The sequence below is a fragment of the Schistocerca nitens genome, chromosome 9 (genome assembly GCF_023898315.1).
Source record: "Schistocerca nitens isolate TAMUIC-IGC-003100 chromosome 9, iqSchNite1.1, whole genome shotgun sequence".
NCBI lineage: Eukaryota > Metazoa > Arthropoda > Insecta > Orthoptera > Acrididae > Schistocerca > Schistocerca nitens.
This window is the reverse complement of record NC_064622.1, coordinates 476,060,273-476,087,461: the sequence shown is the minus strand read 5'-3', so window position 1 is coordinate 476,087,461 and position 27,189 is coordinate 476,060,273. Positions and strand designations below refer to the sequence as shown.

Genomic DNA, 27,189 nt, shown 5'->3' with positions numbered 1-27,189 from the left:
CGGAAGTCACCGGATGACAAATTTCAAAGGATATATTAGTTTGTCTGTTAATTAGTGGATAGCTGATAGATATATGGTCAAGAGAAGGGACTATAGAAGTATGTGAAGGGGAATATCAATAAAAGTAGTGTACAAAAGTGCATGAACAAATACTTTTAACAGGAAAGGCTTAAACATTCATGAAAACAGCTAAAAATGTCAGTAAAATCAAAAGTTACTGTATGGCACAGGAAAATTTTGGATATAAAGAGATCATGTGTAAAATTATTCTTCTTCCAAGCCTTAATTTTCAAAATTTTCTTGTACCGTAGAATATCCTTAATTTTCAAAATTTTCCCATACCGTAGAATATACTTTGTTTTTTTACTGAAGTTTTTGCCTGTGTCATTATGTTTCACCTTCCCTGTTAAACTTGTGGATACTTTGCCTAGTAGGATGTAGGAATAGCCACATCAATTTATATGACACTGTTCTGGTATACTAATATTTTATTAGTCGCACACAATACAACATGTACCTGAATTTCAATGATGTCTAAACCTGACTGGAGTGCACAGATATCACACTACTCCATCTCTGGTCCCTGCTCAGAGATGTTATTTCACTAGACGTCATCACAGAGGACACCTACCAGGAGTACAGAGTACTGAGGGGTGTGATAGTCAGCTGGCATAGATGTGTGCATCCAGTTGTGGCGTGGCAGACACGTGTGAGACACGATCTGTCAGCCTCTCTAGGGGCATTGTGCAGATGCACCTCACACCTGACAAGTTGTGTCAAGGGTGTCATGTAAATGAGATGTGACTGGGCCGTTTCTCAGAGAATTCACAGCAATTTCACAGTGAAATACAGGTCAAGGTCACATACGTGTTGTGTTGTCACTGTGGTACAACATTGTCACAAGTTGTTGCTTGGCTCTGTTGTGCGGTTGTGCCATCCCATCCAGTAGGAGGAAGTCTTGGTGTGTGTTTTGGACTCATCGCAGGTTGCACACCTGGTTGATGTAGCATACACAGTGGCCTGCAGTTCCATGTGCAAGTACCGAATTGTATGTGGAATAGGTATAGACACACTCAACGTGGCTTGTTGGAGTACGAGGTATTGTCAACACCTCGCTAGATTGGCGGTGGTGAGGTTGAGTCAGGTTGCCTCTGCTAGCTTCTTTGATGGGGAGGGGACGCCATCTCCTTCAGTGGTGGTCTGGCAAAATTGTGTCATCTTCATTTCTTGCCACCGCACAATGTGTGGTGAATTCTGTTAGACAAGATGCCTGCCATTATTGATGATTTTAACACGATTGATGATAGAAAATTGTAGCATGAAGAAATTTGTCAGAATGTCATTCAACTGGTTCAATGGCGTACACAGAATGAATTGTGTAGCACAGATCTGACGTGGTCAAAGCAGTGGCATCAAACTGCCCGATTTGTTGTATAGCATGGAACTGTTCGACATTGAATTGACTTACAGCGCCTGGATGGCTATTCTGTGGAGAGCGATGCTGCGTGGTTTTGGGGCACTGAACATCTCGATTAGGTATTCTCTGTCCAGGTGAGCCGTATCTTCAGCACAGATGTAGGGAGAAGTGCAGAAGTCAGATTATGTTGTCAGTTAACTGTTTTTGATGTTGGAACAATGTTTGGAAATGTTCGTGGTGGTCATTGGGGTCATGTTGGGATAGTACCATTGGTTTGTATAAACACGGTTCTGGTATAACAATACTTCATTACTAGAAAATAGTATATGATACATCTGAATGCCAGAGAGTTCTAAACCCAACTGAAGTCCACAAATATCAAACTAATCGGTCTTCGATTCACACTCAAAGGTGTTATTTCACTCGGTGTACCCACAAATTTATTTATTTTTGCACCTTTGTATGCCATGTTTACTAGCATTCCTCAGCCTCTTAAAGGAGTAACCTCATCCCTCACAAGGTTTCAGCTACTATCTGTGAGAAAGAAGTGAATTTAGTAGGCAGCTTAATTTATCAAGCTGATGATGTTGATGTTTTTCCTATACTTTGACAGCAGTTTTATTTAACTAAAAGATTGCGGCATTTATTCTGTGTTTAAATATTTAAACAGCAAGATAAAGCTGTCTTCAACTGCAAGCTTGGTTTGAAAACCGTGGTGCTTCACTAGGCATGGTTCCTTTCAAAGGGCACGGCCGTCTTCCTTCCCCGTCCTTCCCTAATCCGATGAGACCGATGACCTTGCTGTCTGGTCTCCTTCCCCAAACAGCCCAACCCAACTCACTAGGCATGGTCGTATGGGAGGTGGTATGTCATCCTCTTCCTCCAACCTGAATTACCCACCCAGTTACAGGCGGTGTTCATTTTAATGTGTATTTTGAACTGTGGTACCACGTAACATTTTTCACATGAGCTGATAACTGTCAAATGTGACAGAAGCCATATGTGAGAGGGGAAGGTCCTTGGATTGAGTGAGGATGGTCATCATCCCTTTGTATTTGTAGTCTGAGACACACATTTTGTCACAACCCCATTGCATTATTTTTGTCAACATGTGAAAATTATTGTGAACATTATTATGAACATAAAGAATTCATCATCTTTTCAGGTGAAAGCAATTGTCTTTGACAAAACTGGAACTATAACAAGAGGTGTGCCTACAGTTTCTCACATCTGCCTGTTTGTGGATGAGAAGATATGTTCCCTCGTAGAGTTACTGGCAGTCATCGGTGTTGCGGAGTCGAGCAGTGAACACCCAATAGCTTCAGGTAATGTAGCAATTGTCGCAAAGGGAGAGTGTAGATGTACTTCTGGATTATAGTACTGAAGGAAAATTTAGTAGAGAAAACTAATAAATAATGAGATTGTACTACTGGCCAGTAGTACCGGGTGATAAAAAAGTCAGTATAAATTTGAAAACTGAATAAATCACAGAATAATGTAGATAGAGAGGTACAAATTGACACACATGCTTGGAATGACAAAGGGTTTTATTAGAACCAAAAAACTACAAAAGTTCAAAAAAGTCCGACAGATGGCACTTCATCTGATCAGAATACCAATAATGAGCATAACAAAGTAAGACAAAGCAAAGATGATGATCTGTACAGGAAATGCTCAATATGTCCACCATCGTTCCACAACAATAGCTGTAGTCAAGGGATAATGTTGTGAACAGCACTGTAAAGCATGTCCGGAGTTATGGTGAGGCATTGGCGTCGGATGTTGTCTTTCAGCATACCTAGAGATATCGGTTGATCACGATACACTTGCCACTTCAGGTAACCCGAAAGCCAATAATCGCACGGACTGAGGTCTGGGGACCTGGGAGGCCAAGCATGACGAAAGTGGCGGCTGAGTACACGATCATCACTAACCAATGCGCGCAAGTGATCTTTCACGCGTCTAGCAATATGGGGTGGTTTTAATAAAACCCCATGTCATTCCAAGCACGTGTGTCAATTTTTACCTCTCTATCTACATTATTCCCTTGTTTATTAAGTTTTCAAGTTTATACTGACTTTTTGATCACCCAGTACATACCTTCAGGAGGTGAAATTAGAACCATTGATTGATATGTATAAAAGTGACACACTTCATAACTTAGCTTTCAGAACTAATAGTTCCTTTTTTGGGGACAAGAAAGCAATATGTTGGAGAGGGTTAAAAAGGGAAGTCGGGCCACATGGACACCAATATCAGAATCATCCACATGTAGTGAGAATGAAAGGAGGCAAAGTTGGACAAGGAGGATTGGACAAAGTACATCAAAGGTGGTGGATTATCAAGCAATGTGCCAGTTTCAGTCAAGAAATAGTGAGGAAAGAGAAAAAAGTGAAGGTAGATTAGGGAGAAGAGAAATGAACACTACAATTAACAACTAGAATAAAAAAGTGCTAAAAGAATGTGCAGAAAATGTTGGCAGGCACTTGTTTTCCAAGAAGTCTGAATTCTTATTTTCAGAATACAAAACTTAGACACATGACACAGCCAGATAAACAGAGTTGCACTTTTAAATATCTAGATAAGATCTTCTAACCTGCAGGAAGAGAGAAGTTCTCACAGAAGACTTTACTACAAAATAGAAAGAGAGCATGCAGCAAGAAACAGCATGTGTACTACCAGATAAAAAGTGTCTGGACACTCCTGTGTAACACAGAACTGATCACTAGAAGTCATAAGAGGAGGATCCACCAGTATAAAAGCAGGAAGGGAGTTTTGTGTTCTCAGTAGAGAAGCAGAAACATCCCAATGGATTGCTTGGGAGAGCTCAGCAACTACGAACGTGGACTAGTCATTGGATGTCTCCCAAGCAACAGATCAATTAGGGACATTTCAACCCTTCTGCAGCTACCCAAGTTGACTGCTGGTGATGCAACTGTCAAATGGAAACTTGAAAGAACAAGCACAGCTAAAGCTAGACCAGCAGACCTCACGTTCAGACAGACAGTGACCATTAAGTATTGTAGAAGATCGTTGTAAAAATATTGCATGAAATCAGCAAAGGAATCACTCATGAGTTTCAAATTCTTTGCAGTAGTTCAGCTAGCACAGTGATTGTGCGTAGGGACTTAAAAAAATGGGGTATAATGGTCAAGCAGCACCTCGTAAGCCACACATTCCTTAGCCCAAACATGTGGCTAGTGCTTTCAACAATTATTTCTATAATATAGCACAGCAGTTAATAAATACACACCTTGACAAACAGCCAGACAGTCACCCAGATCAAAAAATTCATCCAAACACATTATTCATGTATCCAGCAACACCTGAGGAACTGTCAAGAATCCTAAAAGAATTACCTAATAAATATTCAGTGGGTGTTGAGATACCAGAAGCTATTATCAAAGTTAGTGCAACATTTATTGTGGAACCACTAACATACACAGTAAATTCATCTTCTGAGAGTGGTGTGTTTCCAAATAATCTAAAAAACTGCAGAAGTAACGCATTTGCATTATAAGGGTGCAAAAAGTAATATTGCTAATCATATAACAGTTTCAGTATTGTCAGACTTCAGCAAAATTATGAAAAAAATGTTCCTTAGAAGATTAACAGTTTCCTTAAATAAAGAGGGGCTTATAAGTGACTCCCAGCATTGTTTCAGAGCTGGAAAGTCAATTCAGACAGCAAATTTTGCCTCCTTCTTGTATTAAAAGAAGTGGATGATACACAACATGTACCTTGGGTGTGTCTGGATCTAAGTAAAGCCTTCAATGTTACTGATCATGGCATTCTGCATAAATTAATTATGGAATTAGAGACCAGTCTGAGATATGCCTCCAGTTGTATCTGACTAATCACCAGCAGATTACAGAAATAAAACACTAAGATAGTGAAATGCAGAAAATCATGTATGGAGTCCCACAAGGGTCAGTTCTGGGACCTGTCCTATTTCTGCTGTATAGAAATGACTTGGCTAGTAAAATACATGAAGGAACCACTGTAGTCTTTGCAGATGACACTAATGTTCTAATTAAATCACAGAATGAGGAAAATCTTCAGGAAGCTGCAATATCAGTTATGCATACCTTAAAGCACTGGTTCAGGACCAATAGGTGCATCATAAATTCTGAACATAACTTGGCAGTTAACTTCCACACCACACACAATCTCCATCCTGCAAACCCTGTTTTCACTATCGAAGGAAAAAATGTGTCAAAGGTCAGTCACACAAAAATTCTAGCCATTCATGTTCAGGCAAATCTGAAGTGTGAGGTCCACCTAAACAATTTAAATAAGAGACTGAATTCACTAGCATATGCTGTCAGGATCCTCACTCAGAATACAAACTGCTCATCAGTGCTGACAATATACCATTGTAGTATATAGTTGCTACTTATGTATGCAATAATTTTTTAAGGGAATTACACGAATTCTACAAAAACATTTAAAATACAGAAAAAGATTAGCAGGATGATAAAAAAAAAAACCTACATCAAGGATTTCTGTAGACCCCTTTTTAAAACTCTCAAAATATTGCAGCTGTTATAACTTTTAATCACTAATAAATTGCGTGGATATACAAACGTAGAAAAATAGCGAGTTACATGCTACCAACTCCGAATCTGTCATTAGACTGCCGTGCCGTGACATTTGGCCGGCGCTGTTCATAGCTAGGTGGCGCTCCCGCGCTCAGCCGAGTTGTGGAGCGCCTCTATCGCTGTGTTCGCGTACTGACGTAGCGGCACTGTTAAATATCGTGGCACTGTCACAACACTTTTCCCCCCTTGCAAAAAAAAAAAAAAAAAACTCACTTCCTTGGAGACACGGACAGGGCGGAGATATCCATGGCCTCTTGGGAGGCCCCGAGAAGATCCCGTGGAGAAACACGAGAGTATGGTCGAAAATGTCCAGGACGGAAGCTCGTGCGTGGAACGTGCCTCCTGGACGAGATGACGGGTGAAAACTCCGGAGCAGCATCCATAGGTGTCGTGGACCTGGGGGTGTGCTCCAGCGAGATGGGTCCCGGATAAGGCGGCGTCGCGACTGGGGCCGGTTCCGGCGTACTCAGAAACGGTAGCGACGTCGGCTGCAGCAACACGCCCGGAAGATCGGCAGCAGCGACAGGACTGGCTTCTCGGGCTGGTGGAGGTGAAGGAAGGTGTGGTGGCACCGGCGTGGCCACCACTCGTGGGCACATCTGGTCGTAATGGCGAACAACCATGCCGTCGTCCGTACGTATTTCACAAAGCCGTCGGCCGCAAAGAGCCTTGACCACCCCTGGAATCCATTTAGGGCGAGATCCATACCCTCGTGCCCACACGTCGGCGCCCACCGAGTATTTTCCCGCACTAGGGGACACAGTACAAGGCCTGACAGGGTGAAGCAGGTGCAGTAGAGTGCGCGGTTGGCGGCCATGCAAGAGTTCAGCAGGGCTGCGATCACCCAGAGGCGTGAAGCGATAAGAACTCAGAAAATGCAACAGAGCGTCATCTGTGGAAAAATCACTAAGGAATTTTTTCATCTGGCTTTTGAAAGTGCGGACAAGGCGCTCGACCTCCCCATTCGATTGCAGATGGAAAGTCGGTGCTGTAACATGATGAATCCCGTGTCCAATACAAAAATCACGGAAGGCCTGCAAAGAGAACTGAGGGCCATTGTCCGTGACGATCGTGGATGGAAGACCTTCCAGCGCAAAGAGTTTGGACAAAGCCAGCGTCGTCGCCGCAGTGGTGGGCGACGGACGTCGAACAACAAATGGAAATTTCGAGAAGGCGTCAATCAACAGTAGCCAATAAGTGCCGAGGAAGGGGCCAGCAAAGTCAGCATGCACCCGTTCCCATGGCTGCGCCGGATCAGGCCACGGAGAGGGCATTGTATGGGGTGCAGCCAGTTGTTGAGCACACTGACCACACGCAGCGACCATAAGGGCAATGTCCGAATCAATACCGGGCCAATAAACGTGCCTGCGGGCCAGGGACTTAGTCCGAGAAATCCCCCAATGGCCTTCATGCAACAGTTTGAGAACATCTTTGTGAAGAGAGGCTGACACCACGACCCGTGGAAATGCGCCATCCGTGGCCAGAAGAACAACGCCCTCACGAACAGACAGATGAAGGCGCAAGGCATGGTAGTTGCAAAGGGGATCCGATGCCCGGCCCTTGGTCCTGTCCGGCCAACCCCGTTGAACAAAACCGATCACCTGACGCAGGACCGGGTCCCGCGCAGTAGCCGACGCGACCTGCGAACCTGTAAGTGGAAAACTCTCGACTGCACGATGTTGTTCCTCATCAACGTGGAAACAGAGTAGTTCATCTCGATCGAAAACTGGGTCGGGGCCCATCGGCAAACGCGAGAACGCGTCAGCGTTGGTGTGCTGGGCCGTGGGGCGATAGTGAATCTCATAGCAAAAATGAGACAAGTATAAGGCCCAACGTTGCAGGCTGTGAGCGGCCTTATCCAGAAGTGACGCCGATGGGCTGAACAGAGAGACCAGCGGCTTGTGGTCGGTGATGAGGTGAAACTTAGAACCATACAAAAAAACGCTGAACTTTTTTAGAGCATAAATGATAGCGAGCGCCTCCTTTTCGATTTGAGAGTAACGCCGTTGCGCATCGTTGAGGGTCTTGGAAGCATAGGCGATGGGTTGTTCCGACCCATCCTCATACCGATGGGCGAGAACAGCCCCTAGGCCATACTGTGACGCGTCAGTCACCAGAACCAAGTGCTGACCCGGACGGAATGTGGCAAGACAAGGCGCCGACTGCAGATGAGCCTTCAGGTGGACAAAAGCCTGCTCACACTTGTCGGACCAACAGAAAGGAACGTTTTTGCGTAACAGCTGACGCAGAGGATGAGCTACCGCTGCCGCGGGTGGAATGAATTTGTGATAATAAGCAATCTTGCCTAGAAATGCCTGAAGTTCTTTGACTGTAGACGGTCGGGGTAGAGCGGTAATGGTCGCAACATGCTGACGTAGAGGACGTATACCCTCACGGGACAAGTGGAAACCAAGATACACAATGGAGGGTTGGAAAAACTGTGACTTGTCCAGATTACACTTCAACCCAGCCGAATGCAGAACCCGAAACAGTGAACGCAAATTGCGAAGGTGCTCCACAGTGGAGGCCCCCGTGACAACAATGTCATCCAGATAGTTTATGCAGCCGGGAACGGAAGCCGTGAGCTGTTCCAAAAACCGCTGAAAAATGGCCGGCGCGCTAGCGACACCAAATGGTAACCGCTGGTACTGATACAACCCACAAGGAGTGTTGATGACGAGAAATTCCTTGGAAGACGCATCCAATGGCAACTGATGGTACGCCTCCGATAAGTCAAGTTTGGAAAAGAACTGGCCCCCAGCGAGCTTGGTAAATAACTCCTCAGGACGGGGAAGAGGATAAGTGTCAATGAGGCTCTGAGCGTTGACAGTGGCTTTAAAATCACCACACAATTGCAGACTCCCGTTTGGTTTAGAAACCACCACGATTGGCGATGCCCATTCGCTGGAGGTAACAGGAAGGAGAATCCCTGAAGCTGTTAACCTGTCTATCTCAGCCTTGACAGATGCACGCAACGCCACTGGAATAGGACGTGCCCAGAAAAACTTAGGGTGAGCTGTAGGTTTAAGAGTAATGTGGGCTTTAAAATCCTTGGCACGACCCAGACCAGCAGAGAACACGGACGAGAATTCAGAACACAATCCATCCAGCTGTTGATACGGAATATCCTCAGATATGAGGTGCCCATCATCATCAATGGAGAACGCGAACAACTGGAAATCATCATACCCGAACAGGTTTTCAGTGCCCGCATGATCCACCACATAAAACGTGAGGGGCCTAACAACAGACTTGTAGGCAGTGGAAGCATCAAACTGGCCAACGATAGGAATTTTCTGCTTATTATAAGTCCTCAGATTTCGCGTAACGGGAGACAAGGGAGGGGAGCCCAACTCCAAATACGTGCGAGAATTAATGAGAGTTACTGCAGAGCCAGTGTCCACTTGCATGCGAATGTCTTTATCCAGAACACGAACAGTGACAAACAACTTATTTGTTTGAGAAAGCACACAGTTAACATCCATGTCCGATGCCTCATCCTCGTCGACAGAAACTTTAGGGGACTGACACACAGAAGCAATGTGGCCTTTTTTTCTACATGAATTACACGTGGCCCAATGTTTTCGACACATGGCCCTGTCGTGCTGTACGAAACAACGTGGACAAGAAGGAAGTGCGGAACGAACCTGCTTCTGTGGTTGCTGTTTTCGCTGCGAGCGTGGCGGCCCAACGCGACGTTGTTGACGCGAGTGAACTGCCGCCACATCGTCATTCCCCTGGGAAACAGGCAAATTGTCCGTGTCGAAAGTTGTCTGTATAGCGCCTACATCACACCACCCGTCTATTTGCGCACCAGCAGCGTGAGACACTTCAAAAGATTGAGCGATGCTTAGAACTTCCGACAACGACGGGTTTGGCAGTTGTAAGGCATGTTGCCAAGCTTCTTTATCAGGAGCAAGCCGTAGAATAGCATCCCTAACCATTGAATCAGCATAAGACTCATGATGAGCGTCCGTGACAAACTGGCATTTCTGACTCAGACCGTGTAGTTCCGCCGCCCAAGCCCGGTAAGATTGATGGGGCTGTTTACGACACCGGTAGAACACAACGCGGGTGGCAACGACGTGGATGTTTTTTCGTTAATAGTTAGACAATAAGTCACACATTTCTTGGAAGGACAGAGAGGCAGGTTCCCGTAGAGGGGCTAACTGAGATAGCAGCTGATAGATCCGTGGGGAAATCCAAGATAGAAATAACGACTTACACATAGGAGCGTCGACAACGCCGAAAGCCAAGAAGTGTTGCCGCAAACGCTTCTCCTAATCCTCCCAGTCTTCAGCGGCCTCGTCGTAAGGAGGGAATGGAGGCGGAGAAGAGGAAGACAGACGATGAGTAAGCGACGTCGACAACGCCTGAATAGCAGCCGTCAACTGTGTTTGTTGTTCAATGAGTGCTTGCATAAGCTGTTCCATGTCTGCCCCGACACGAACACACAATTCCACAACGCAGGAAAAAAAATATCTGACCTCGTCACCAAAAAGTGTTATAACCTTTAATCACTAATAAATTGCGTGGATATACAAATGTAGAACAATAGCGAGTTACATGCTACCAACTCTGAATCTGTCATTAGACTGCCGTGCCGTGACATGCGGCTGGCGCCGTTCATAGCTAGGTGGCGCTCCCGCGCTCAGCCGAGTTGCGGAGCGCCTCTATCGCCGTGTTCGCGTACTGACGTAGCGCACTGTTAAATATCATGGCACTGTCACAACAGCAGCTACCTTGCTTGTGTACATACGAAATACTAATTTTCACAAAAGGGAGCATCTTAAGAAAGGAAAATCTGTTCAGACACAACCATGATATACACACATATGAAACTAGGCAGAAGATGAACGTACACATGAACACAGTAAATACAAACTTATGCAAAAGTGAAGTTTATCACACTGGAGCTATGTTATATAACAATTTGCCTTCTTACCTGAAATACACACCAACATTAAATGCGTTTAAAATAAAGTTAAAACTGTTCTTTCTTGACCAATGCTTCTATTCTTTGTGTGAATTTAGGGACCATCGTAATAAGTAAACCTTATCCACCAAATTTTACAAAATATCAATTCATAATATAGTTCAGATTGTGCTTATCATGTCAACTCACTTGATAACTGCCATTACAATATGTAGAAGCAGTGTAATACACCAACCTATATTATTACGCTTTTTGATTATGTCAACAATGAAGTCAAAATGACTACTGCATTGTAAATTAACTAGGTTTACCACTGTCGTATAACACATGTACAAACAATGTACTAAAATGATTCTTGGGCAAATAAATAAATGAACAATGTGGAGATGATGAGTGTTTGTAGCAGCATGATGGTGACCCTGTTACAATGTAGACTCTATGACAGAACTTTTGCTGCAATTGTGGCGATGTAAGCAAAAAAATGTAACTAAATACACTCCTGGAAATTGAAATAAGAACACCGTGCATTCATTGTCCCAGGAAGGGGAAACTTTATTGACACATTCCTGGGGTCAGATACATCACATGATCACACTGACAGAACCACAGGCACATAGACACAGGCAACAGAGCATGCACAATGTCGGCACTAGTACAGTGTATATCCACCTTTCGCAGCAATGCAGGCTGCTATTCTCCCATGGAGACGATCGTAGAGATGCTGGATGTAGTCCTGTGGAACGGCTTGCCATGCCATTTCCACCTGGCGCCTCAGTTGGACCAGCGTTCGTGCTGGACGTGCAGACCGCGTGAGACGACGCTTCATCCAGTCCCAAACATGCTCAATGGGGGACAGATCCGGAGATCTTGCTGGCCAAGGTAGTTGACTTACACCTTCTAGAGCACGTTGGGTGGCACGGGATACATGCAGACGTGCATTGTCCTGTTGGAACAGCAAGTTCCCTTGCCGGTCTAGGAATGGTAGAACGATGGGTTCGATGACGGTTTGGATGTACCGTGCACTATTCAGTGTCCCCTCGACGATCACCAGTGGTGTACGGCCAGTGTAGGAGATCGCTCCCCACACCATGATGCCGGGTGTTGGCCCTGTGTGCCTCGGTCGTATGCAGTCCTGATTGTGGCACTCACCTGCACGGCGCCAAACACGCATACGACCATCATTGGCACCAAGGCAGAAGCGACTCTCATCGCTGAAGACGACACGTCTCCATTCGTCCCTCCATTCACGCCTGTCGCGACACCACCGGAGGCGGGCTGCACAATGTTGGGGCGTGAGCGGAAGACGGCCTAACGGTGTGCGGGACCGTAGCCCAGCTTCATGGAGACGGTTGCGAATGGTCCTCGCCGATACCCCAGGAGCAACAGTGTCCCTAATTTGCTGGGAAGTGGCGGTGCGGTCCCCTACGGCACTGCGTAGGATCCTACGGTCTTGGCGTGCATCCGTGCGTCGCTGCGGTCCGGTCCCAGGTCGCCGGGCACGTGCACCTTCCGCCGACCACTGGCGACAACATCGATGTACTGTGGAGACCTCACGCCCCACGTGTTGAGCAATTCGGCGGTACGTCCACCCGGCCTCCCGCATGCCCACTATACGCCCTCGCTCAAAGTCCGTCAACTGCACATACGGTTCACGTCCACGCTGTCGCGGCATGCTACCAGTGTCAAAGACTGCGATGGAGCTCCGTATGCCACGGCAAACTGGCTGACACTGACGGCGGCGGTGCACAAATGCTGCCCAGCTAGCGCCATTCGACGGCCAACACCGCGGTTCCTGGTGTGTCCGCTGTGCCGTGCGTGTGATCATTGCTTGTACAGCCCTCTCGCAGTGTCCGGAGCAAGTATGGTGGGTCTGACACACCGGTGTCAATGTGTTCTTTTTTCCATTTCCAGGAGTGTAAATAAAAACAAATGTTGTATTCACACTTCAAAAATGCTCAGAAAAGTGTTAAACCACTTTTTAAGAGGTCTAAATTTGAGAAATTTCCCTCATTTTTTTTTACAAATCAAACACTGTTACTTTTCACTCTAAAGTTGTAGAAAAGGCATTTAAAATAACAAAGTCTTTTAGATTAGCCATTAAGGTGGCATACAAAGTAAATTGACAACCATTGGTGAAACTAAGGTTCAACTGGTTTACATTTTTCTCCCCTTGTTCATGTCCCCTGTAGCTGTGGAAGTATCTGAAATATTGTAGTTTTACAGTTGTTGGTTGTGTTTGTTGTATACAGGTGCTGTTTATTCAGTAATAAAATTTTTGTTTCTATCTTTATGAGGTTAGAAATTTTCAATTTTAATTGATGTCAGTTAATTTTGTATCCCACTTTAATGGCTAAGTTAAACCATTAGTTGTCTTAAATTGCCATTTCTATGAATTTAAAGTAAAAAAACAAGTGCAAAATATTCCCCCTACATCTTGCAAGACAACTGTAGACTGAAATACTTCCTATTATTTGTTGTTTTGTGTTTCCAGCTCCATGGATTTTTTTGGCAAATCTCATAAATGATTATTGTTGTTGTTGTGGTCTTCAGTCCTGAGACTGGTTTGATGCAGCTCTCCATGCTACTCTATCCTGTGCAAGCTTCTTCATCTCCCAGTACCTACTGCAACCTACATCCTTCTGAATCTGCTTAGTGTATTGATCTCTTGGTCTCCCTCTACGATTTTTACCCTCCACGCTGCCCTCCAATGCTAAATTTGTGATCCCTTGATGCCTCAAAACATGTCCTACCAACCGACCCCTTCTTCTAGTCAAGTTGTGCCACAAACTTCTCTTCTCCCCAATCCTATTCAATACCTCCTCATTAGTTACGTGATCTACCCACCTTATCTTCAGCATTCTTCTGTAGCACCACATTTCGAAAGCTTCTATTCGATTCTTGTCCAAACTGGTTATCGTCCATGTTTCACTTCCATACATGGCTACACTCCATACAAATACTTTCAGGATAGACTTCCTGACACTTAAATCTATACTCGATGTTAACAAATTTCTCTTCTTGAGAAACGCTTTCCTTGCCATTGCCAGTCTACATTTTATATCCTCTCTACTTCGACCATCATCGGTTATTTTACTCCCTAAATAGCAAAACTCCTTTACTACTTTAAGTGTCTCATTTCCTAATCTAATTCCCTCAGCATCACCCGACTTAATTTGACTACATTCCATTATCCTCGTTTTGCTTTTGTTGATGTTCATCTTATATCCTCCTTTCAAGACACTGTCCATTCCGTTCAACTGCTCTTCCAAGTCCTTTGCTGTCTCTGACAGAATTAAAATGTCATCGGCGAACCTCAAAGTTTTTACTTCTTCTCCATGAATTTTAATACCTACTCCAAATTTTTCTTTTGTTTCCTTTACTGCTTGCTCAATATACAGATTGAATAACATCGGGGAGAGGCTACAACCCTGTCTCACTCCCTTCCCAACCACTGCTTCCCTTTCATGCCCCACGACTCTTATAACTGCCATCTGGTTTCTGTACAAATTGTAAATAGCCTTTCGCTCCCTGTATTTTACCCCTGCCACCTTCAGAATTTGAAAGAGAGTATTCCAATCAACATTGTCAAAAGCTTTCTCTAAGTCTACAAATGCTAGAAACGTAGGTTTGCCTTTCCTTAATCTATCTTCTAAGATAAGTCGTAGGGTCAGTATTGCGTCACGTGTTCCAACATTTCTACGGAATCCAAACTGATCATCCCCGAGGTCGGCTTCTACCAGTTTTTCCATTCGTCTGTAAAGAATTCGCGTTAGTATTTTGCAGCTGTGACTTATTAAACTGATAGTTCGGTAATTTTCACATCTGTCAACACCTGCTTTCTTTGGGATTGGAATTATTATATTCTTCTTGAAGTCTGAGGGTATTTCGCCTGTCTCGTACATCTTGCTCACCAGATGGTAGAGTTTTGTCAGGACTGGCTCTCCCGAGGCCATCAGTAGTTCTAATGGAATGTTGTCTACTCCCGGGGCCTTGTTTCGACTCAGGTCTTTCAGTGCTCTGTCAAACTCTTCACGCAGTATCTTATCTCCCATTTCATCTTCATCTACATCCTCTTCCATTTCCATAATATTTTCCTCAAGTACATCTCCCTTGTATAAACCCTCTATATACTCCTTCCACCTTTCTGCCTTCCCTTCTTTGCTTAGAACTGGGTTTCCATCTGAGCTCTTGATATTCATACAAGTGGTTCTCTTCTCTCCAAAGGTCTCTTTAATTTTCCTGTAGGCAGTATCTATCTTACCCCTAGTGAGACAAGCCTCTACATCCTTACATTTGTCCTCTAGCCATCCCTGCTTAGCCATTTTGCACTTCCTGTCAATTTCATTTTTGAGACGTTTGTATTCCTTTTTGCCTGCTTCATTTACTGCATTTTTATATTTTCTCCTTTCATCAATTAAATTCAATATTTCTTCTGTTACCCAAGGATTTCTATTAGCCCTCGTCTTTTTACCTACTTGATCGTCTGCTGTCTTCACCACTTCATCTCTCAGAGCTACCCATTCTTCTTCTACTGTATTTCTTTCCCCCATTCCTGTCAATTGTTCCCTTATGCTCTCCCTGAAACTCTCTACAACCTCTGGTTCTTTCAGTTTAGCCAGATCCCATCTCCTTAAATTCCCACCTTTTTGCAGTTTCTTCAGTTTCAATCTGCAGTTCATAGCCAATAGATTGTGGTCAGAATCCACATCTGCCCCTGGAAATGTCTTACAATTTAAAACCTGGTTCCTAAATCTCTGTCTTACCATTATATAATCTATCTGAAACCTGTCAGTATCTCCAGGCTTCTTCCATGTATACAGCCTCCTTTCAGGATTCTTGAACCAAGTGTTAGCTATGATTAAGTTATGCTCTGTGCAAAATTCTACAAGGCGGCTTCCTCTTTCATTCCTTCCCCCCAATCCATATTCACCTACTATGTTTCCTTCTCTCCCTTTTCCTACTGACGAATTCCAGTCACCCATGACTATTAAATTTTCGTCTCCCTTCACTACCTGAATAATTTCTTTTATCTCGTTATACATTTCATCTATTTCTTCATCATCTGCAGAGCTAGTTGGCATATAAACTTGTACTACTGTAGTAGGCATGGGCTTTGTGTCTATCTTGGCCACAATAATGTGTTCACTATGCTGTTTGTAGTAGCTAACCCGCACTCCTATTCTTTTATTCATTATTAAACCTACTCCTGCATTACCCCTATTTGATTTTGTATTTATAACCCTGTAATCACCTGACCAAAAGTCTTGTTCCTCCTGCCACCGAACTTCACTAATTCCCACTATATCTAACTTTAACCTATCCATTTCCCTTTTTAAATTTTCTAATCTACCTGCCCGATTAAGTGATCTGACATTCCACACTCCGATCCGTAGAACGCCAGTTTTCTTTCTCCTGATAACGACGTCCTCTTGAGTAGTCCCCGCCCGGAGATCCGAATGGGGGACTATTTTACCTCCGGAATATTTTACCTAAGAGGACGCCATCATCATTTAATCATACAGTAGAGCTGCATGTCCTCGGGAAAAATTACGGCTGTAGTTTCCCCTTGCTTTCAGCCGTTCGCAGTACCAGCACAGCAAGGCCGTTTTGGTTAATGTTACAAGGCCAGATCAGTCAATCATCCAGACTGTTGCCCCTGCAACTACTGAAAAGGCTGCTGCCCCTCTTCAGGAACCACATGTTTGTCTGGCCTCTCAACAGATGCCCCTCCGTTGTGGTTGCACCTACGGTATGGCCATCTGTATCGCTGAGGCACGCAAGCCTCCCCACCAACGGCAAGGTCCATGGTTCATGGGGGGGAAATGATTATTGTTTAAGTAATATCAGTGTATTGATTTTTGCTTTGTGTCAGGAGTTTTGACCTAGGTTGAGCCAATTACTTCAATAAAGTACGTACTGCTGAATGTTGGCTCCATACCTTTACTTCCTTGCATATCACATATGAAAATCAGTAGTGAAAGTAAGCCATTGGATTAGGAGCTAAATAAATTGTAATAATCATGTAAAGAAAGATTCTGAAGACAGCTTATGTTAATTGTTTAAATTATCACTCTCAGAACACACAGTTGTTATAGGGAGATTCCCCCCCTCCCATTCTTGTGCATTTAAAAAATTTTCTTAAATGCAGAATTCTCACAACATTGTATAATGAAATGGAGTAAAGCCATACTGTGACCTTCTTATACATTTAGTAGTATTGTGTATGCAAATAACTATTCTTTATTTCCTTATTTTACACAATTGGAATCATATGAAATGTGTTGCTTTTCCTAGTTGAAAAATTCTTCTCAGTTTAATATTACAGCACACAAAAGAGGACCCTAGCATATATCGATAGCTCAGGTGGTAGTGATGCTCCAGGAATAGAAGGAAACAGCTTCTTGTGCAAGCTGCCTTGTACATCAGAATTTACTATCCTTCTTGCTTTCATGACACTGAATAATGGTGACTCCAGCTGTAAATTGTTTTGTTCTGGAGCACATGAACCATTTCATTTTGTGTTTATTGTTTGCTTTATTTGCAACTGATTTTGAAGCTTTTTATGGCGTCATATTCAGACATCTACATATCATTACAAAGTAAAATGCAGTCACCAACATTGGCAACAAGATGTCATGTACAGAAAAATACATAATACATATAATATTCCTACAATCACAGTATGAGTTTCAAACTGGATGTCAAGACATGATAAAAAAAAGTCAGTTTCATTGGTGGCATGTTTCAATATTTGTTTTTAGACTTAATGTTATGTATGCAGAAATAAAATATGCATGGAAATGCTTTTCTGTGCTTGACATCTTATTGGCTATGTTGATGCCTGTATTTTTGTTTGTACTAATATCCAGTGCTTGACTATGAAGCCATCATAAGCATCAAAACTGATTGCAAATAATGTGAACAACAAATACAGCTGAGTGGAGAGGTGATAGGAAATTAGCCATGTGCTCAAAAACAAAACATGTTATTCTGCTGCTTCTGTCAGCCAAGGCTAAATCTGAACTATTGTAGAGTTAGATTATTCAATTTTATATTTGTTACTTGAAATGAAGTGTAACATTTGAAAAGTGAGAGATATATAATAAGCAAATACTGGTAATGAAAACTGCCTTGTTGCAGCCATTGTGAAGTTCGTCAAGGAGGTACTGGGCACGGAGGTCAATGGGAAGTGCTCCGGCTTCCAAGCTGTGCCTGGATGCGGCCTGCGGTGCACGGTTTCTGGCCTCAATGGCATGCTGACCAGTGGCAGGCAGTCGGAGATGCTGGCCAACTTCACTAATCGCATGAGGTACTTTATTTTGTAGGAAATAATAAACACACTTTCTTTCCTAAAATATGTGTCTATTCTGCAAAGTATTTGTAAAGCAAAATCTCAGTTTTTTCAAAACAGGAAACAAAAAAATAGTGGACTGAGATTTTTGGAGTAAGAGATTCTATTATTGGTGTTGCTGTGGTCTATAGTTGGAAGATTGATTTAGTACACTTTCCTATGAAAATCTATCCAATGCAGGCCATCTTAGCTCCACATAACTACTGCAACCTACATCCAGCTGAACCTGCTTACTGTGTCCATCCCTTAGCCTCCCTCTACAATTTTAGCTCCCCCCCCCCCCCCCCCCAAGGGGGTCCACAACTCTTTTGTGGATACGCGCGTGGCGAGCACGGGGCCCAGAGCTATTGCAGCCTTCCTTCTTTCCACAGCTGCATTTCCTTCCCCTTCCCCTCCTTTCCTCTCCTTGCTCCTTCCCCCTCGCCCTCTCCTCTCCTCTCCCTCTCTTGGCGTCCTTGCTTATGTTGGCCCCGCTATCCTCCTGGTTCTGTTGGTTTTACAATTTGGCTTTGTTGTGTAATCACCTCCTTTTGGCACTCCCTGGTCCCCCTCTGGGGTTCATTACTAAATTTCTCTTCCATAGTGTGAGCCATTTGGGGAAGAGCACCTTACCTACTGTCTCTGACGTGTGCCCTCCTAGTTCATTCCAACCTTTTCTTTCACGTCGTTGTCTGATGCTAGGGTGCATAGCCAGCACAGTAGCCAGCCCGTGTGGTGGGGTCGCTATGTACCCTTTTGGTTGAGCCCGCTGAACACACATGGATCACACTTCTGATACCTTGGAGTGGTTGCTCGTCGTCCTGGAGCATCAGAACTCCCAGCAATGGCTGCCGTGCCAGACGGCCCTGGCTGTGGCTGGGTGTCGCCCGTGAGGAGAGCCCCTGATCAGAGTGGGTGGTATCAGGGTGGAGGCTATGCAAATGAAACACATACGGGTCCAGAACTCTGGCCGTTCTTCTGCAGCCGTCTCTCTGCGTGGAACTGATTCTTCTAGTGCTGCTTCTCCTGCCCCTTCGGCCTTCCCTTCCGTGGCTACCCCCTGGGAAGAGGGTCAGACCCGTCGGCTAGGGGCAAAACCTTTCCCCTGCCATCTGGTTTGCACCAGGACTGGTGGGGATACATTCACCAATACCAAACCTTTATTCTTTGTGGAACACATTGAAGACAAGTTTGGCGAAGTGGACTCCCTGAGCAAGATGCGCTCGGGTTCGTTGCTGATCAGAACTGCTTCAGCTGCCCAGTCTGCGGCCCTTTGTGCCTGTACCCATCTTGGCACAATTCCTGTGTCCGTTACCCCCCACCAGTCTCTAAATATGGTTCAAGGCGTGATTTTTCACAGGCACCTCATCCTTCAAACTGATGAGGAACTTAGGGAAAACTCGGACGGCGGGGTGTTCACTTTGTTTGGTGTGTTCAGAAGGGTCCTAAGGACAGTCGCATTGATACTGGTGCCTTTATCCTGGCCTTTGAAGGGGATATGCTCCCTGAGATTATGGTTTATCGATGTGATGTGAAGCCGTACATCCCACCTCCTATGAGGTATTTTAAGTGCTCGCGTTTTGGACACATGTCTTCCCGCTGTTCACAGGCCCCTCTCTGTGGTGACTGTGGATGTCCACTCCATGAGGGGAGTCCCTGTGCGTTCACCAGATTGCCCAGTACATAAGAAGGAAAAGAAGATACAGGAGTATAAGTCCCTTGATTGTTCAACCTACACAGAGGCTCGTAAGAAGTATACACGTCTTCACCCTGTGTCCATGACATCTACTTATGCTTTAGTTACATCTTCACCCCTTCCTCCCCCTTCCTTACCCCAGTCCCGGACCCCTCTCCTCCCCCCCTCCCCTGTGGCTCCCACACCTTCTCCTCTGGGTGCTGCTCCCCCTCCCCAGCCAGAGAGGTGTCCCGCTCCTTCGGCATCTGCCGGTCAAGGGCGCCCCTCTCGGGATGCCCCTTCCCCGCACCTTCCAGGCCAAAGGTCTGCTGCCACACAACGACCGCGAGAACCACGGTCTGTCGGCCCCCAGGTCGCCCGATCTCTTTCTGTTCCCGATCTTGCTGCAGCTGGCTCCTTTATGCCACACAGCCCTCCTCGATCTCAACCTGAAAAGAAGAAGAAACATAAATCCCATTACAAAGAGCCTCTGGTGTCACCAGAGGTCCCATCCCTGGCTTCACAATCATTCTGATCTGTGGTTCATGGATGTCGCCCCCTCCTTGTTGGTGACGGGTGGTGACCCGGTGGTATGACTGGCTTCAACCTGTTCAGCCCCTATTTAAATCATCGTTCTGTGGTTATCCAATGGAATTGTCATGGATACTACCGTCACCTTCCGGAATTGAAACCCTTATTTGATCGTACTCTGCAGCTTGTGTGGTTCTACAGGAATCTCATTTTACTGATGATCACTCACCGACCTTCCGTGGCTTCTGTGTGTTCTGTTGAAATCAGGTTGGCCCCCTGCAGGCCTCTGGTGGTGTTTGTACGTTGGTCCATACGGACGTTGCTAGCACATGGATTCCTCTTCAGACTACATTGGAAGCGGTTGCTGTTAGGGTCCACCTGGACTCTGAGGTCACGGTTTGCAATCTTTATGTCCATCCTGACAGGACTCTTACACCTGCTGCCTTAACTGCCCTTCTTCAGCAACTTCCACCTCCCTTCCTTCTTCTTGGGGATTTTAATGCTCATCATCCCTTGTGGGCCAGTGCATTTCCATCTTCACGAGGTCTTCTCTTAGGGCGTTTATTACAGACCATGACTTGTGCCTTCTTAATGATGGCTCCCCTACACATTTCAGTGCTGGTCATGGTACCTTTTCCGCCATTGATCTTTCTCTTTCTTCTCCCTTTCTCCTCCCTTCATTACACTGGTCGCCACACGACGACTTTTGTGATGGTGACCATTTCCCGTTGATTCTCTCTCTCCCTTCCCGCTCCCCGATGGACGGGTTACCTCGTTGGTATTTCCAATGCGCCGGTTGGCCTCTATACACTGCACAGGTCGTGTTTTCTCCTTCTTTGTCGGGTTGTATTGATGACGTCCTACGTGATGTGTCTGATGCAATTGTTTGCGCTGATAGCCTTGCGCTCATTTGGACCATTTCGTCACTGGCAAGTCCCGTGGTGGAGTATGGCTATTGCCATTGCCATCCGTGATCGCCGTCGAGCTTTGCAACACCTTACGTGGCACCTATCTCTTGCCGGCCTTATTACCTTTAAGTGCCTTCACGCTAAAGCCCATTACTTAATCAAACAGAGCAAACGGATATGTTGGGAACGCTTTGTTTCTTCCCTCGGTTCTACTGTCCCTATTTCACGGGTATGGGCTACACTTCTCTCTCTCCAAGGTTGCCATCGGCAGTCCACCCTCCCAGGCCTTCACCTCCCAGATGGCTTTTGTATGGACCCGTTTGTTCTTGTGGAACATCTTGCGACCCATTTTGCAATGGCGTCAGCTTCGGCCTCCTATCCGGCTGCTTTCCTTCGCAGGAAACAGTGGGCCGAAGCTTCCACCTTATTATTTTACCACTTGTCAGTCAGAATCTTATAACGAACCTTTTACTGAATGGGAATTTCTTTCCGCACTTTCTTCTTCTCATGATACAGCCCCTGGCCCAGACTATTCATAACCAACTGCTTCAACATCTCAGTGCTCCACAACGGCAACATCTTCTCTGGGTGTTTAACCGTATCTGGCTCCAGGGTGACTTTCCTTCACAGTGGAGGGATAGCATCGTGGTTCCTGTCCTTAAACCTGGTAAGAACCCCCTATTTGTTGACAGCTATCAGCCAATTGGTCTGACAATTGTGTGCAAGTTACTTGAATGGATGGTAGCCCGTCGGCTCAGTTGGATCCTCGAATCTATTGTCCCCTTACCAGAGCGGCTTCCGAGAGGGACGGTCTTCGATCGATCATTTACTTTGCTAGGAATACGCAGTTCAGCAAGCTTTTTCCTAGCGCCGTCATTTGGTTGCAGTGTTTTTGACCTACGCAAGGCCTACGACACGGCCTGGTGCCATCACATCTTACTTACACTTCATCAGTGGGGTCTTCGGGGCCCACTCCCGAATTTTATCCGCCAGTTCCTGTTCCATCAGTCATTCAGGGTTCGGGTTGGTACTGTTATTAGTTCTCCACGGACCCAGGAGACTGGCATCCCACAGGGTTCTGTCTTGAGTGTACTTCTTTTCCTCATTGCTATCGATGGACTTGTGGCCTCTGTCGGTCCTTTGGTCGCCCCTGCCCTGTATGTGGATGATTTCTGCATTTGGGTTAGTTCCTCTTTGATCGCCTCTGCAGAATGGCAGCTCCAAAGAGCTATACGGTGTGTCTCTGCATGGACCCTCTCACACGGGTTTCAATTCTCTCCTTTAAAATCGTGGGTGGTCCACTTCTGTCACCGTACTACGATCCACCCTGATCCAGAGCTCTATCTCGATGCACAACAATTGCCTGTGGTCCCACAGTTTTGTTTCCTGGGTCTTCTTTTCAACAACAAGCTCACTTGGCTGCCCCATATCAGACTTCTGAAGGTAGGATGTTTCCGTAAACTCAATGTTCTTCTCTTCCTTGCCCACTCCTCTTGGGGTGCGGACCGCTCCCTCCTTCTCCGTCTTTATCATGCTCTAGTTCTGTCTTGCTTAGACTACGGTTGTCAAGTTTATGGTTCAGCTGCTCCTTCCACACTGCATGTGCTGGATCCAGTCCACCATTGTGGTATCCGTTTGGCCACTGGTGTCTTCCCTACTAGCCCTGTTGGTAGTCTCCTGGTTGAAGCTGGGATCCTCCCCCCCCCCCCCCCCCCCCTTTCTGTTCGGCGGTCCCAGCTTCTGGTGTCTTATGCACTCGCTGTCCGTTCCTCTCCCACTCATCCTTCCTATTCTCTCCTGTGCCAAGACCATGGACGTCGCCCACCTGATTCCCGCCCTCGGGCGGGTTTACCGGTTGGGCTCCGCCTTAGGTCTCTTTGCCGTGATTTTCAGCTTTCTTCTTTGTCCTGTCTTCCTCACTCCCTCCCCTCCCTCCCCTCCACCTCCACCCCCCCTGGTTAGGTCCTCGGCCTCGAATCTCCACTGAAGTCCGAAAGATTCCATCCCCCGATGGTGTTCCGTTCCTTTTTCCGCTGAATTTTATGGGAGTTTCGGGATGCTGTTGTTTTTTACACTGATGGCTCTAAATATGCTGATTATATGGGATATGCCTTCGCGTCCTCTGTTGGAAGGGAAAATCATCTGCTGCCACCTACATGTGGGGTGTTTACTGCGGAATTGATGGCAATTTCCCGGGCCCTTACCTTTGTTAAACAGTCCCAACACAACCGCATTTTGTTATGTACAGACTCAATGAGTGGCCTTCTGGGTATTGACCGGTGTTTTTCGCGCCATCGCTGATATTCACTGTGCTGCTTGTTCCGTATCTTCCTTTGGGTCCCTGGCCATGTGGGTATCCCGGGTAATGCCGGCCAGAGTGGCCGTGCGGTTCTACTTGCTACAGTTTGGAACCGTGAGACCGGTACGGTCACAGGTTCGAATCCTGCCTCGGGCATGGATGTGTGTGATGTCCTTAGGTTAGTTCTGATGGCCTCAGAAGTTGAGTCCCATAGTGCTCAGAACCATTTGAACCATTTTATCCAGGGTAATGAGCTCACTGATCATTTGGCTGGGGGAGCAGTCACTTACCCCCCGTTTTCTGTAACCCCTCCTGCAGCGGATTTACGGCTTCGCATCAAATCCCACTTCGCACAGTCATGGGCCAACTCTTGGGAGGCTACTTCCCTGTCTAATAAACTTCGTGCGATTGAGGTGACACCAGGCCCGTGGCATTCTTGCTTTCGCCTCTCCGGAAAAGACTAGACCACACTGGGTCGTCTCTGCATTGGCCATACCAGGCTGACCCATGGTTTTCTTTTGCGTGACGAGCCACACCCCCTTTGTGGTTGTGGCGCCTTCCAGTCAGTAGCCCACATTTTGGTTGAATGCCCCCTTCTTTTGGTTCTTCGTTCTAAGTACAGGCTCCCCTGCACTTTACCTTTGATGTTGGCTCACGATTCCCAGATGGTCGACCTGGTTCTCAGTTTCCTCTGGGAAAGTGGTTTTTATTCTCAGTTTTAAGGTTTTTTAATCTCTCTCTGGTGTTGGGGCAGGCCGGTGGGTGTTGGGGTCTCTCCCACTCTAAGCCGTGTTTGGAGACTACCGACTCCCCTCCCTGACCACGATCCTCTTTTCTCCCCTTTTACTCTGTTTTTATCATTTTTTTAGGATTGGTTAGTCTCCTTTTCCCATACGCACATCTACATTCTAGCGGTTCCACCTTTTAAGTCGCAGCTGGTCTTGCCTCTGCTGCTTCACAGGTGGGATATTTCCTGCCTCTCTCATAGTGTTGGGTTCTCTCTCTTGCTGACTTACCTTATTTTGTTTTACCATTGACAACATGACTGCCCTTTTGCATTTTTTAGCCTTTTCCCTTTTATTGTTCTGACTTTTCTCAGACATCACATTATCGGAAAGGACCACATTTAAAACAAGGGACTGATGACCTTGCTGTTTGGTCCCTTCAACCCAAACCAACCAACCAACCAACCAACACCCCTTCCCGGTCACACACACACACACTCTCTCTCTCTCTCTCTCTCTCTCTCTCTCTCTCTCTCTCTCTCTCTCTCTGTGTGTGTGTGTGTGTGTGTGTGTGTGTGTGTGTGTGTGTGTGTGTGTGTGTGCGTGCGTGCGTGCGTGCATGTTCTTTCACCAAATTGATGATCCCTTTATGCCTCTGGGTTGCCGTATCAACTGATCTTATCTTTTAGTCAAGTTGTGTTGTGAATTGCTCTTCTTCCCAATTTGATTAAGTATCTCCTCATTACTCAACCTACCAATCTAATTTTAAACATTCCACAAGCTTCTATTCTCTCATTGTCTGAGATCCTTGTTGTCCGAATCTCACTTGTGTACAAAGGTGCCTCTTTGGTCTTTTACCATCTGGTCAGTTAGCAGCAGCTTGCCATGCATTTCTGTCTTTGGCATTTGTCTTAAGTACAGCATCGGTAGTGCATCTGGCATCCTCCATGATCTAGTTGATGTATTCTAGTCTGTCTGCCTCTTGCATTCTTCCCTTCTACTGTTCCTTCAATTATACTTTTGATGACTCCGTGATGTCTCTGTAGATGACAGACCCATGTGCCCCTTCTGCATTTGATAAGATTCAGGGGACAAGGCTTCCTCCAGTCTGGAGCACCTCTCTGTTTGATATTTTGTCTCCCCAGGAAATATTGAGCATTCTGTGGTAGCACCACAACTTGGAGGCTGTTATTTCATGTTTTTTGCTTCTCTGAGTTTCTGTGTTTCACTTCCGTGCAGCAGCTCACCCCAAACAAACGTCTTTATAAGGTTTTTCCTGAGATGGTTGTGTGTGCAGCTGGATATGAAAAGGTTTCTTCTCTTGTTAAAAGCAGCTTTTGCATGGTATAAGCAATATCCTTCTTTGATCTTAGTGTGTTGTAATTTTACTCCCTAGGTAAGGCTACACTCCATATGAATACCTTCAGAAAAGACTACCTATATTGCATGTTAATAAATTTCTATTTTTCAGAAATGCATTCTTTGCTATTGCTAGTCTGCATTTTATATACACTTTACTTCACACCTTGTTAGTTATTTTGCTGCCCAAATGGCAAAAAATGTTACTCGTAGTGTCTCATTTATGAATGATTGATACAACAAACCATATTAGAAACTGGACAAATTCATTAAGTTGCCACTCTACTTTTGCCCTATGTCAAGTTACTTTAATGAAAGATCACTATCTTCATCTTGTGTAATATTATTTTTGTCTTACATGGTTGAGTAATAAATGAACTTCATTGGATATATTTATTATTATTTTGTATGAAGTCAGAGATACGAGCATGGGTCTATCACATGGTTCCTAATTTCTTTCTGTGGTTTTTGAATAATGGTAATTTGCGTTCAGCTTTCCTTGGTACTATTCACTATGATAGCTTCATTAGTAACGTGAAATATTCACAGTTCTCTTTTCTTTTAACAACTTGTACTTACATTCATTCAATTTCAAAAGAAATGGGATGGTATTGTGGTAGAGACAATGGTCACACATTCAGGGGAAATAGGGCTCAGATCCTCATCCAGTCGTTCTAGCTCAGGTTTTCCATGAACTGGCCTGAATAACTTCATGTAAATGCCGGGGTAATTTCTTCATACATGTTTTGTATTATGTTTCCTTGTCCGTCTAGGGTGACACTTGGATGACATTTGTATCAATGTGCTATTAACTTCCTTCTCTTTTTTTTTGTTTTGTAGTTTACTCAATGTACCAGGTGTTCTCAGTTGATTGAGACCAGTGCTTACTGTTTCCAGGAATACAAGATAGCTCCCCATCTATTTTACTTTCTGTCCAATGTTGACATAATCAATCCTTAACAATTGTCTTTGCCACATGCCCCTGCTCTTCCCTTTTCAAATTAGACGAAAGTGACACTTCTTTCCACAGAGCATGTGGATTACATACTAAGTTCAACATCATTAGAGAGCTAACTAGCCCAAGGAATAAGTAACATTTTCCAATGGATCTATATTTTAAATGCAGTTCACAGAATTCTTTCTCGGAGATTTTGCTGAATATAATATGTAAGCACATACTGTGTCAGAAAAATATTTTACTTTCTAATACACATCAGTCTTCCTTTCTTTACTCCAATTGCAATTTTGCTATAATTCCTCTTACATCCACTCCTTGGTGTGTTGCCCAGTGTAGTCCATTTAGAACTATGGATGAGGTACACATCAGGTCTTAATTGTTAACTTGCTGCCATTAAACACCTCAGTCAGTAGGTACTGTACACTAATACATTGGAGGAAATATGGAGGT

The 27,189-nt window shown here is 45.1% G+C and overlaps 1 protein-coding gene across 1 annotated transcript in view; it reads left to right on the top strand.

Annotated features, from left to right (window-relative positions):
- LOC126203053 (copper-transporting ATPase 1) overlaps positions 1–27,189 on the top strand; it is a 569,185-nt gene that overhangs the window by 330,998 nt on the left and 210,998 nt on the right. Inside the window, 2 exon segments of the mRNA XM_049937292.1 lie at positions 2,583–2,742; positions 18,095–18,263. Of these exon segments, the coding sequence (XP_049793249.1) occupies positions 2,583–2,742; positions 18,095–18,263 (329 nt within the window).